Source organism: Sorghum bicolor, chromosome 7 (genome assembly GCF_000003195.3).
Source record: "Sorghum bicolor cultivar BTx623 chromosome 7, Sorghum_bicolor_NCBIv3, whole genome shotgun sequence".
Classification (NCBI taxonomy): Eukaryota; Viridiplantae; Streptophyta; class Magnoliopsida; order Poales; family Poaceae; genus Sorghum; species Sorghum bicolor.
This window is the reverse complement of record NC_012876.2, coordinates 2,217,279-2,230,155: the sequence shown is the minus strand read 5'-3', so window position 1 is coordinate 2,230,155 and position 12,877 is coordinate 2,217,279. Positions and strand designations below refer to the sequence as shown.

Sequence of the window (12,877 nt, the reverse complement as noted above, 5' to 3'; positions counted from 1 at the left end):
TCCAATAGTTAAGCGCTTGTGATTTGCTAAGGCAAAATAAATATAGAATCCCATAATGTCATCATTTCACCATCAACAAGATTTTAAACTAGAAACTATCATTGCACCACACAAGCAACTGGAAAGTGGTTTCCACATTATATATTTTCAGGTTAAAAAAACATTACATATTTTCATTGAAAGTTTCTTGTCCAACAAGACTGGGTCATGATTCTGGAATATAAATAGAGATCACAAACAGGTCCACCTCGATCTGCGTGCAAGCTTACACAACCAGATTTTACAATTTCTCCTAGTGATGTGGGGTTCTCCTAGTGTTTTAGCATTCAAAATTTAGTATGAACTTTCCCTAGTAAATGCCTCCTAGTTAGGATTCCCTAGTGTTTTGACTAGTTGTAGTGTTTTATTACTAACTAAAAACACTAGGAGAACTCCACCATTTTGGTAGTGTTAGAACTACAATTCTCAATCAAGGCCTTGTTTAGTTCACCCTGAAAACCAAAAAGTTTTCAAGATTTCCCGTCACATCGAATCTTGTGGCACATGCATGAAACATTAAATATAGACGAAAACAAAAACTAATTACACAGTTTAGCTGTAAATCACAAGACGAATCTTTTGATCCTAGTTAGTCCATAATTGGATAATATTTGTCACAAACAAACGAAAGTGCTACAGTACCGAAAACTTTTCACTTTTCGAAACTAAACAAGGCCCAAATATTGATGGCTATGTATTGGTACTGGCACATGCGTCAGATTTGTCCTTGTGCGATCTCCTCATGGTTTCAAGTATTTCTGCTACATTTGTCATCTCTGGCCTTCTTTCCACTTCAAGCTTTAGACACTCTACAATTAGCCTGGCAAGTTTATGAACTACTTCAATATTAATTTTCCACTAAAACTTCACTCTCAAATAGCTCAATTCCTCCCTTCTCTGTATAGGCGTCAAGAAAAGCTTTAGCCAATCTGCCATGTCCACCAAAATCATCCTTTTGTTTTTGTCTAGTTAGGAGTTCCAAGAGCGTAAGTCCAAAACTGTACACATCGCTCTGCTTAGTTAACAAGCCAGATTGGAGATATATTGGGTCCATATAGCACATGTCCCCTACCACAAAGTTTGTGTGTGTTTTCTCTATTGCAATCAACCTCGAGATGCCAAAATCTGAGATTTTCGGATTAAAGTTGTCATCCAGAAGTATATTGCTGGGTTTAATATCACCATGCAATATAGTTGTTGATGTTTTTGAATGCATATAAGCCAATCCTTCTGCTGCTCCTGCAGCAATGTTTAGACGTTTTTCTAAGCTTAGGCTCACCTATTGTTGCCATGTAGAATATCATGGAGGCTTCCACATGGAACAAACTCATAGACTAACATTGGGACATCCACCTCGAGACAACAGCCAATAAGCCTGGTGATATTTTTGTGGATGACTCGTGATTGGATGATGATCTCATTTGCAAACTGCTTCTCTTGTGTCTTGTCCACATTGATAGATTTCTTAATTGCAACAACCTGGTTATCAAGAATTCCTTTGTAAACCTCCCCGAATCCTCCTTTTCCAATAACATTGGACATGTGTTGTATAATTGGCTTGAGCTCCTCTTTTTTGAATAATTTAATGTTGTTAACCTTTTCAAGTATGGGACCACCATTCTTTACGAAAAATTCTTTTGTCTTCCTTTTCTGATGCGAGAGAAGCATAAACAACACTACAATGATCACTATGAACGTTGTACCAATTACACCTACATAAACAATTGTCAAAATGTAATACATGTTAAAAATTTTGACATATCATTCACAACAGTTAAAATAATATGTGGTGCATGTGTTGTACAAGTTAGTTTAAAATAATATGTGGTAATATGATGCCGTTTTAAGATTTGAATGAAGCTTATTAACAAGTGGAGACAACGCACGAAAAAAGGTATCTAGGAGAGGCTGAATCAGAGACTCATTTGTGTGTAAAGTGGTAAGGCTATTCAAAGAGTTATCCAATTATTAGGAGCTTGACCCTTCCAAATTAAAGGACTTCAACAAGCAATGGTGGAAAACTTGAACTTTTCGATGTCGGTAAATGATTCCACACTAAGAGTTTGCATTTTTGTATATCTTAACTCTCCTCAACTCACCTTTCCTAGAATTTATTTACTCAGTTTTTAGGTTTGTACATAGGGTGCAAAATCCTTTTGTGAGATAGAAAGTAGCAAAAACATAGAAAAAAACAAGTACATATTTAGATAGATTATGTGTAAGTTTTTGTATGTGCAAGTTGAGACTTAGTTTGCAGAAACTCCTAATGCAACCCTCGTAGAGCATCATGGTCCCTTCAATTGATATCAGAATCAACAGCTAAATTTTGGAGCTTTGGCCGCAAAATGAGGGTGTAGTGAAAGGTTGGATATTACTAAGGCTCCACACTAATTAATGGCACAAACTACCCTTATTAGCATGTTCGTATGTGTTACTAACTATAAGACAATTGGCTAGGTGTTAGTAGAGCGAAAAATGAGAGTATTATAAACCGAAAAAGGGGCTAGACATCCTCACATAGCAGACGAGGAAAGAGTTGGAACTCAATGCTAGCTACAAACGTGATTTTTGAAGTTTTTAGCACTGATATTTTCAATATAGTTTACTATCTCAGTAGCGCCCAAAAACATTTGCCTCATGCTCGAAGAGCTTTATAGTGACAGAAATCATGTGCATGAGCAAAAGTGTAGTGTAAGCAAGCTTATGAATTAGCTAATGACGTCACGTTTAAATGTTGTTGTGTCATTAAGTTAAATTAAAATTCAATAGACTTGACCGAAACATAAAGGTTGAAGCTCCTTACCAAGTGTTGCAACAGCTACAAGAGGAAACACTGTCGTGCATGCTTCATTTTTGCCATCACCTTTGGTTCCAAATTTGCAGGGACAATCATAACCTCCTATATCTTGTTCTTGCATATCCCGTGGCAAGGATACAAATCTCGTAGCTCGGGATGTTTATCTCGAAGCAAACACTCATCAATATCTGTAAGTAGTTTAATTAGTTAATGATATGAAATGCGGATTCCAACTGAATCGCGTACACTCTTAAATCATTCATCAGTATACTAGTAGTTGTTATGGACGTGGGTGAGTAATAAAGCTAGTCAGTAAAACTTGTTAAACTTGATCAAGCAATATATGAAAAAGTTAAATAGATAGATAGATGATGCATATGGTTGATGTCATATAGTATATCATGGAAATACTTTTTCATATTACATAATTTTATGGGTTTATTAAAATAATTTACTATTAAAAAACTGCAAGTCCAAATGTCTCACTGAAAATGGTTTCAAAAATCCTAAGAGCAGTTCTACTCCTTGATTCTTGATGAATCTGGTAAGGGAGCAAGATAGAGAATAGTTGAGAAGAGATTATGATAGAGATTGAATGCAGAGTGTGTTTTTCTCCATGCTAGCATAAATGGAGAAGTAATCTTTTTCAGCTCTCCACTAGAATCCAATAATTATGTTTTAGCCTTTTGATATGAAATCTGTTTTGAAAAAGCTACTAGCGAAGCTCTACCAAACAAGCAGTAAACCAAGTAGGGAATACATATCTTACAAATTAGTTGAGATCCTATTTTCTCATGATGCACGATGGACAACTACGGGGAAATATGTCATGTGTATATTTGCAGTACTTTCGAACTCAGAAGTCAAACTTCTTAAAGTTTGACTAAATTTATACAAAAATACACTAATATTTATAATGTATACTAAGTATCATTAAATTATAGATAGAATATACTTTCATAATATACTTATTTAGAGATACAAATGTTAATAATGTTTTCTATATTTTTAGTCAAACTTAATAAAGTTTGACTCCTTGTAAAGTGAGACATGCATTTATTTTGGGAGGAAGGGAGTACATTACATACAATGGGGTTTGTACTTTGTACTGTCTCAGAAATTGAATTATTATAAGGAGTGTCCGGTTACTTGCATTGTCGACAAATTTTATGTGATCAAATCTGCTATGTTTTTTATAAATATGATGAATTATATTAGACTGCAATTATTTTGTGGCTCATGCATGTACATGTAGTTACCTTGGCATCCATCGGCTATGTATGGGTTACCATCGAAACCATCCTTGCACTTGCAGAGGTACCCGGGAGCGTTATTGGTAGCGCTAACACAGCGGCTGTTGTCACTCCGGCAAGTAACCGAGCACTATAGGAGTCGCCATGCTTTTTTCGATGATATATAGCAACATAAACATTGTCAAGCCACCTGAACTTCTGACCGTGGTTGTTGATGAGGCGCATCTCTGATCTGGCCATTCAACCTATGACTCATCATCGAAAAACTAATGTCTGCATCAGAAGTCAGCGCTTGCATGCATTGCCGCCAAACGGCTAGTAGGTGTGGCACTGGCAGTCAATTCCGCCGGTAATCGTGCATGCATGATCACCTTCCCCTCAACTCACTGCCGGTAGTTCAGTTAGTTTCTCTGTTGTTTGAAGCATACGTGTCTATGTCTTTGCTGGCCATCTGACCCTTTCTTGTTAATTAAGGAGAAGCATGCAGCTGGCGGCTCTGCTGCTGAACAGTAGGTGGTTGTATAGAATGGTCAAACGGGTGGTCCGGTCCTAACACGATTTGGCGCTATTAGACACGATGCTCTAACCATACATGTTGTGTCATGTCACTGCACAGCAGAGATGCTTGTCATGCATCCAATCGTGACCCTAGATGTCTTAGAGCACTTTCTAAGCCAGACAGCTCCGATAGAGAGCAAACCAATAACTAAACAGGCCCTCGTGTCATGATGGCACGATGAGCATGGCAGCCCAAGCACTATAGGAGTCGCCATGGTTGTTGTTGCTCGTGTCGTCATCGTCATAGTGCCACGCGTGCTTGCGTCATGTGGTCACGCCATACCACCATCGCTCGTCACTCCCACAACGCCACCCCCACTGCAAGAGGCCGAGAGTGGCGACCATCGACCTAAGGAGCGGAGAGGGCACTCGAGCAGAGAAAGTGGTGGTGGGTTGGCTAGGATGGAGGGGAAGGGCAGATGAGGTAGGACTGCAGTAGTCTAAGACTAGAGCAAGGTGGACCGAGTGGGAGGAGCGTTGGATTTAGAGTAGACTTAAGGAAGGGGTGTCCGGAGGAGTGTGTCCAACCATGGAAAGAGGTATCGAAAGGAAATGGCTGCAGGATTCATTGAACTCCAAGAAATTGTTGATTTTTGCTTTATACTTAGGGTTGAGGAGGGAGGAGGCCAGCATAGTGCCAACCCATTTAGTCGTCGGACTGTGGGCAGAGAACGTGGCCAAGCATGACACTACGACTATGCCATCCAAGCATAGGCACTAGAGGCTTAGTGAATTTTAGGCACATGTCGTGCTTTTTAAGGGTAGGCCTATGCTGGCCCATCAGGTCAGGGTCTGTCTTACCATCTTTGAGCAGTAGTGAAACACTACTCGGGCTTCATTTCTTTTTTTTTGGTCATGGGTGAGAGTTTTAGGTTATAGAATTAGGAGTTTAGTTTGGCTGGCATGTTGAATATTTCGGTACCGAATACTATGACTAAAGACTATTTAATTAAACCCTAAATTTATCACTTAGTCTAGAAAAAACCCTTAGATCCAAATATCTGAAATCATACGTCCTCCAACTTTCCAACTGCACCATAAAGGTGGTTTCTGACATGGTTTTGAACTTTTGATGTGTGACAGCAGGATCTATAAAAAATTCACAACATTTTTGTATGAAATCATATCAAAATTATATAGCTCAACATGATCTACATCTTTGCAATTGACAATTTTTTATTTGAGAACATTTTGATGTCCAAAAAATATTCTACTGCAACGTCACGAGAAAATTGTTGCAACAACGAAAAAATATTTGAAACGTCTCAAGAACTGCTCTGTGACATCAGAGAAACGTCTGTTGCAACACCAAAAAAAGGTACCGTTGCAACATTCCACATCATCTGTTGCAACATTGAAAATAAATCGTTGCAAAACAACGACGAGATCTGACTCGCCGGAACCTTAGCTACCACCAAACCCTTAGATCCAGAAGGGGAAGAGGAGGAGGAGGAGGAGGAGGAGGTGGTGCACGAGGTGGGAGCAGATCTAAGATCCAGTGGGAGGAAGGAGGGGAGAGAGTCCTTAGATCTAGATCCCTCCCCACCAACCTCGTCAGAGCCACACCGTCGTCCTCGTCTCCATATGCATGGAGGTCAGAGCGCGCGAGGATGAGAGAGCAGGGAGGGAGGGGAGGCGCGTGGGCTCACCGGAAGCTGCCCGCCATCGCCCCACTCCAGTGGTCATGGACGTCGCGGGGGAGGGAGGGAGGGAGGGAGTGAGGGGCAGCTCGCCGGCGACACGATAGAAGGGCAGACATGTGGGCGCTGGCAGCAAGAGCGGCGGGGCAGCAAGTGCGAGAGCGAACGAGTGGAGAGAACGAAGATGGAAAAGGAGAAGTAGAAGAGGATAAGACAAGTGGGGGAGTGGACGAGCGGAGCGAGAGAAAGAGTGGGCGCGGGGTCACAGGACAAGATGGGAACAGATAAAGAGCCAGGGGTGCGGCAAGTTATGCAGGTCCGTCCAGACGTCCTAGAAGGAGCATTACCGTTTTAGCTAATATATGAAAACATAACAAATGTTTACGCTTGCACCATGGCACTTAGGATCGCGTGGCGGTAAAGCTTGAAGTTAGGTGCTGTTTGTTTCGATAATGGCAACGCCAACGTAAAAGGAACAGGTACACGGTGGGAATGAGAGCACCAACTGGTGGGAATGAGGGCACCAACAAGCAAGTCTGTTTTGAAGTAGATGCAGTGTGTAAGCGATTACTGCCCAGGATCGGGTGTAATCAACGCGCTGAACAGCCGTATTTCCCAATAATCTATATATTTAGTACTCTATGCATGTGTCCAAAGATTCGATGTAATGTGTGATAACAAAAAAGTCAGTCCCAACCAAACAGGGCCTTGGTCTCCAAAAGCTCCTTAAAAACACTTAGTAAACCAATAATGGTAATACCAAGTTGATAAAATCAAATGGGAGCTCTAATTTTGTCTTTCTCCAATAGTTCCCTGTATAGCTTCCTAAAATTCGATAACCGGGCAGGAGTGCTTGGACAGATAGCAAGCACGGAGTGCAAGTGCATATCTGTGAGTTGAGGAGGAGATTTACCAATTGCATGAGAGAGCTCCTAGGTATGCAGGAATTGCATCAGTATTGAACACTTGAACTCTGCTTTTTGTCTGAATGGATGATGTCCTACACAAGACACATCCCGTTCCTCAAGTGAGAGCTCCTCCATGTTCGATTCTTTGTAAGCCATTGTGTAGCTAAAAGTGATTCTCTAGGGTAAACCACTTAGATGAAGTGATCGTGTGCAAAAAGGAAATAAGGAGAAACTAGTTCTAACTGATTGTTCCTAGTCTGCCAGAGCTCTGCCAAATAGGTACCCCAACTCTAGCACCCTAACAGCTCCAACAGATTCAAGGATCAGCACTACAATTGCAACTGATTGTTCCTAGTCTGATAATGCATTTGATTGTTCATTAAAATGGTGAAAATCAGCAGGATCATCTATCCCAATAGTTTGTAAAGGTATCTAGAAGGCTTGTGATAAGTACCAAGGTCAAAATATTTAAATCTACAAGAACCATGCGTAGAACCATCATCGCACCAGAAATACAACGTCATTTAGAACTGCTGACAGCCAAGTAGAACTTTGGCGCATCAAATTAGGGATGAATTAGAACTTTGCGGTGCTATTTGAACAGGTCGCCTTCTTCAGCCTTCATTACCGAGGTAGAGCAAAATCTATTGTATTGTTTGCAAACAAAAGAAGAAAGCTCGATCAGAAAATGTGCAAGATGTGGCGCCTTGGTCATAATCAGATATTGGCAAAGGATACTTTAGTTTCAAATATCTGAAACTATAAGCACATTGGTACAGCGGGCAAAAATGAAGCGCAAAAGGCAGTCACTGTTTGTTAAATGCCTCAACTTAAGAATACAGCAGGGCAGAACGTAATAAGCATTGGCATGATGGGAAGAAATACAGGAATTTAGGTTATAGACGAAAAAAAAACTCAACAGCAAATGACAATATCTGACATAAAGTATACATGTGCATCAGTTCATCTAAAATGCAGTTTGTCATATTTATTTGACAATAGATTTGGTACCAATAGCACAGTTAAGAACAATCCCAGATAAAAAAATCAATGACATAAGATTGCAACAAAGATAACCAATACATAACCAGAAAAAGTTTTAAGGATCTGAAACACATCTCTGTTACCCCATCGAATGATGGACCCATATTTAAATGCTGTCAGCTAATCCTTACAGGATAACATGAAGGTATTGAAAGACTAAATCATGATGCAGTAGCACATGAGCCATTCTCTTTAGAATTTTGTCCCTACCATGCTCAGATGCGCTTGGTCAAACCTACCAGGGTGATAGCAAAACAGTAATTAGAATGTTGTTGGTTTGTTGACAATACAAGATACCAACTACTCTGTATGTGATACAACATTTTTTCCACAGCAGTCCCCCTACATCAATTGTCCAACCTAAATATAGTCTATCGATGCAGGAACGCACTACCTAAAGTACAATTGAAGCAGTACAGCCGTAAGAATTTTTAGAATATGCACAGAGTTTTAAACGAAACAATGTCTTATAAAGAGAAAAACAATTAATACAATAAGGTAATTGCTATAGGCATCAGTACTATATATTTCATTCTTCAACTCCCTACTAGTAGATAAACACAAGTTGCTGTTGTTTCTTTGAGTAAGCTAGGTGTACAATCACACATAGATGAGCATAGGTTCTTTTAAACTTTTAATTTATTACTAGCCAACAAACAACATGATGCTCTTCAAGGCTAACAAAGTAAATTAGACGATTCACTAAATCCAGTGATTTCGTATACACGCCTCTGAGACCAGAGGAATGTGATGCCTAAATTATACATCCCTAGATACATGGAATAAATTCAATTTACAAAATCCGTTCAGAAATGCAATACCCCATCTCATGAACATGTCAGACAACAGATGCACCACATTTCAATTCTCATGCGAACAAAGTCGGACTACATCAGCATCGTTAATCATAGAACCAGCAACAGAAATACCACTAACTAACGAAGATTTTCCCATCCAATTGCAAAAATACAGAGAAAGAAGGACGTTAAAGGGTTCAGTGGTTCACCTTGTGAGAGGCAGCTCCAGCACGCGGAGTCGACGGCGATGCAGGACCGCAGCCGCGCGGCGGCCACCGCGCTGTGCAGCGGCATGAGCGACTCTAGACTCGCCAGCGCCGCTGCTATAAGGGGCCTGAGACAGGAAGGATGAACAAAAGCTCACATTTTCAGGCTTCCAGGGTCGCTTCGCTTGGAGCGAAGACACAGCTAAATGCGAGAACAGACAGGGGATTCAGGGGGGCGTTGTGCGCGACCTGCGGATGCGTGGCGGAGAGACAGGAGACGTCGCGGCCAGGAACGGCCTCGCCATCGAGGATCTCGACCGGACCGCCGCTGACCTCGCGGCGGCGGCGGCGGAGCGGCACAAGGACGCCATGGTTTCTTGCGATGGAGGACAGGACGGTGACGGCCGAAAGGGAGCTGACGGCTGAGGCTCTGCTGTAGTTTGGAGGAAGTCTGGGCTGAACCCAATTTGTCAGCGGCCCATATAACACTTTTGTCCAACTCTATCAAGCCCATGGTGAAAGATTAACCAAGATTTTAGCCAAAAATATTTAGAAAAAAGTCTATATATTAGATCCCTCATTTTTACAAAAGTCTATTTTTCCTCTATGCACTCTACAACTGAATAAACCGCCTCTCTAAACTTTTAAAATCGTTCGTTTTACCTCCCTGATCAGTTATAAGTGGGTTTCAAAGACAGTTTTATTCTTTTCTTTTTTACTTATTTCAGCTGAATATTTAAAAAATTATATTAAATTATAGAAAAATCATAAAATGGGAAATTCAAAATTGTTGGACTCCAATGAGTAGTGAACATATAATATAGTATGCTTTAGTATAATTTTTTGTTGTAACTTTAGATCTATGTTTTTCTATAACTAATTCATAGTTGCAGTTCCTATGGTCCAATTGTAGTGAATTTTTTATGTTGGGCTAATTATTGTATGCTTGTTAAAAAGAATGGTTTTGCTAAAAACAAACCATTCTCCTTGTGATGCATAGGAGAAAAACTTGTTTACAATTAAATATGTAGAGACTAAATCACACATGTTCAGAATAAAACATGACAACAATTTTCCATTCTTGACTTCCCTACATGGTAATGATGAAATACTAGCTCTTGAAGGCTATGCGTCATCTTGGGAATCCTGTTCGCTGGTCTAAAAAACCATGACTGAAAAAATTGTTCGCTGATTTATTGTGAGAGAAAAAACATTGTTGGCTAAACATTGTCAGACACTATCGGTTTTGCAAGTAGAAATCGTACATAGAGCGACAGACATGTTATTCCAGATTCCTAACTTACTGCCAGCAAGTAATAGATCGAATGCTACTTGAAATCCAAGAAAGGTCATCACACTTACTTTTGTTCGTTTAGGCTTATCAGCCGAATCTGCCAGCTATTCAGCAATTTTTTTCTCTCACAATAAATTAGTCAACAGTACTTTCTGTCATGGCTTATCAGTCAAATGAACTATTAGATAATTAGTTGTGAAAAGTTTTTGGATTTTGACACTGTAGCACTTTCGTTTGTATTTAATAATTATTATACAACTATAGACTAACTAGGCTCAAAAGATTTATCTCGTAAATTACAGACAAACTGTGTAATTAATTTTTATTTTTATCTATATTTAATACTCTATGTATGTGTCATAAAATTTAATGTGACGGAAAATCTTGAAAAGTTTTTGAGGTCTTCGAGTGGGTTTCGGTCAAAGGCCCATCGGTCAGGAAAAAGCGAAACCATAAGAAAAAAACGAAGACCAAGTTCTCAAAGGCCCATGATACTTCAGCCCAACTCGACTAAGCCCAGGGTTACTGGTAACGCGTCCAAAAAGCATTTCGTTCTCAAAGTTTCCTTCTTTTTTTTGTCTGTTCTCAACTTTGCATAAGTCTCTATGTGATGAAATCAGTAACATGATAAGTAGATTTTGGTGGGCTCAGCAGGATAAGGAAAATAAAATGCATTGGTTATCTTGGGAATTACTATGTTGCAGGAAGGAAAAAGGTGGTTTGGGTTATAGGGACCTGCACCTTTTCAATTTAGCTATGCTCGCAAGACAAGGGTGGCGCCTTCTTCTAAATCCTGATTCTCTATGTGCTCGGGTTCTGAGATCTAAATATTTTTCAGATGGTGATCTCTTGTCAGTAGTGGAGAAGCCGGGAATTTCTTATGCATGGAGAAGCATTGTTCGGGGGGTACAAGCACTAAAAGATGGACTTATTTGGAGGGTTGGTGATGGCACTCAAATCAATATTTGGACAGATCCTTGGATCCCACAGGGTGTTACTAGAAGACCTTGTACGCCTAGGGGACAAACAATTTTAAATAAGGTCTCTGAACTAATTGATCCAATTTCTGGTGAATGGGACAGAAATCTGGTAACTGATATTTTCTGGGAAGCAGATGTAAAAAACATTCTTTCTATACCGCTGAAAAATGAAATGGAGGATACTTTGGCCTGGCATTATGATCCTAAGGGAGACTTCTCAGTCAAATCTGCATATCATGTTCTTACAGATATGAAAGAACTATCAAAAAGAAGGCAAATTGGAGAAGCTAGTGCTAGCTTGATTTCTCCCTGTAACAACAATTGGCACAAGATCTGGAAGCTTCATTGTCCACCGAAGGTGAAACTTTTTTTCTGGAGGTTTACACATAATAGCTTGCCCCTTCGCATGAATATTCTTCGTCGGGGAATGGATATTGATACACGTTGTCCTGTCTGTTGGAGGCTAAATGAGGATGGTGGACATTGTTTTCTTAGATGCAAATTTGTCAAGAAATGTTGGAGAGCTTTAAACTTAGAGGAGCTTCGTCTAACTTTGATTGATCTTAACTCTGCAAAACAGGTTGCCACCAAAATTCTTTCTCTCGAGGAGGATAAAACATTGTTAGTGATTGGTTTTCTTTGGCTTTGGTGGGATGCTCGTAATAAGGCGAATGCTGGGGATAAAACCATATCTACTGAGGAGATGGTTCACAAGGTGCTTTCTATGAAATATGTTGATACTCTTCATACACAGGACAGACCAATTAAGAGGAAAAGTGGGATTTCTTGTTAGGTTCCCCCTACAACTGATGTTCTAAAGATTAATTTTGATGGAGCCTTTTTAAAGGCTGAGAAGAAAGGTGCTTGGGGTTTTATTGTGAGGGATCACACAGGTGCTTCAGTGGTGGCTGGAGCAGGTAGAATCAATGTGGTACATGATGCATTGAGTGCTGAGTCCCAGGCTTGTCTTGCTGCCTTGTATGTAGCAATAGATCATGGTTTGTCCCAGATCTTCTTGGAGACTGATTCGACAACTCTTGTTGATGCTCTACAATCCCGCTCTTATGATTTCTCAGCTTGTGGCGTGTTGTTTAGAGAAGCAAAGTTTCTGATGTCTATGAATTTTATTCGAGCTGATGTTGTTCATGTGCCACGCTCTAGCAATAGGTGTGCACATGAGCTTGCTCGAATTGGGTTGAATTGGGACCCGGATCGGTCGCATGTTTGGATTGATCCCCTCCCAGAGTTTGTACAAGAACTGGTGTCTTATGATGTAAATGATTCTCTCCAGATATAATAAAGTGCAGACTTTTCAAAAAAAAAAACTTTGCATAGGTAGACATATAGACACCCTTCATGGA

General features: G+C 40.1%; 1 protein-coding gene and 1 pseudogene across 3 annotated transcripts; both read right to left on the bottom strand.

The window, feature by feature from the left end:
• Positions 730 to 4,314, bottom strand: LOC8066127 (annotated as a pseudogene).
• Positions 7,541 to 9,684, bottom strand: LOC8074051. 3 transcript variants are annotated; one of them, XM_021464516.1, is made up of 4 exons: positions 9,492 to 9,684; positions 9,246 to 9,370; positions 8,450 to 8,474; positions 7,541 to 7,839 (listed from the first exon to the last, which is right to left on the bottom strand). In XM_021464516.1, exons 1-3 carry the CDS (start codon positions 9,611 to 9,613, stop codon positions 8,455 to 8,457), a joined length of 267 nt encoding a protein of 88 aa, XP_021320191.1. In that variant the 5' UTR covers positions 9,614 to 9,684; the 3' UTR covers positions 7,541 to 7,839; positions 8,450 to 8,454. The 3 variants fall into 3 exon arrangements, with proteins under 3 accessions (XP_021320191.1, XP_021320190.1, XP_002443793.1); XM_021464515.1 differs by lacking the exon at positions 8,450 to 8,474; XM_002443748.2 differs by lacking the exon at positions 7,541 to 7,839 and having other exon boundaries at positions 8,108 to 8,474.

What these genes read in the sequence shown, in the direction of transcription:
- LOC8074051 (XM_021464516.1), bottom strand. Translation starts at nt 9,613, where the DNA reads ATGGCGTCCTTGTGCCGCTCCGCCGCCGCCGCCGCGAGGTCAGCGGCG. An exon ending in TCTCCGCCACGCATCCGCAG is followed by an intron (nt 9,371 to 9,491) that starts GTCGCGCACAAC and finishes TTCCTGTCTCAG; the next exon opens with GCCCCTTATAGCAGCGGCGC. An exon ending in CTGGAGCTGCCTCTCACAAG is followed by an intron (nt 8,475 to 9,245) that starts GTGAACCACTGA and finishes TCACCCTGGTAG; the next exon opens with GTTTGACCAAGCGCATCTGA.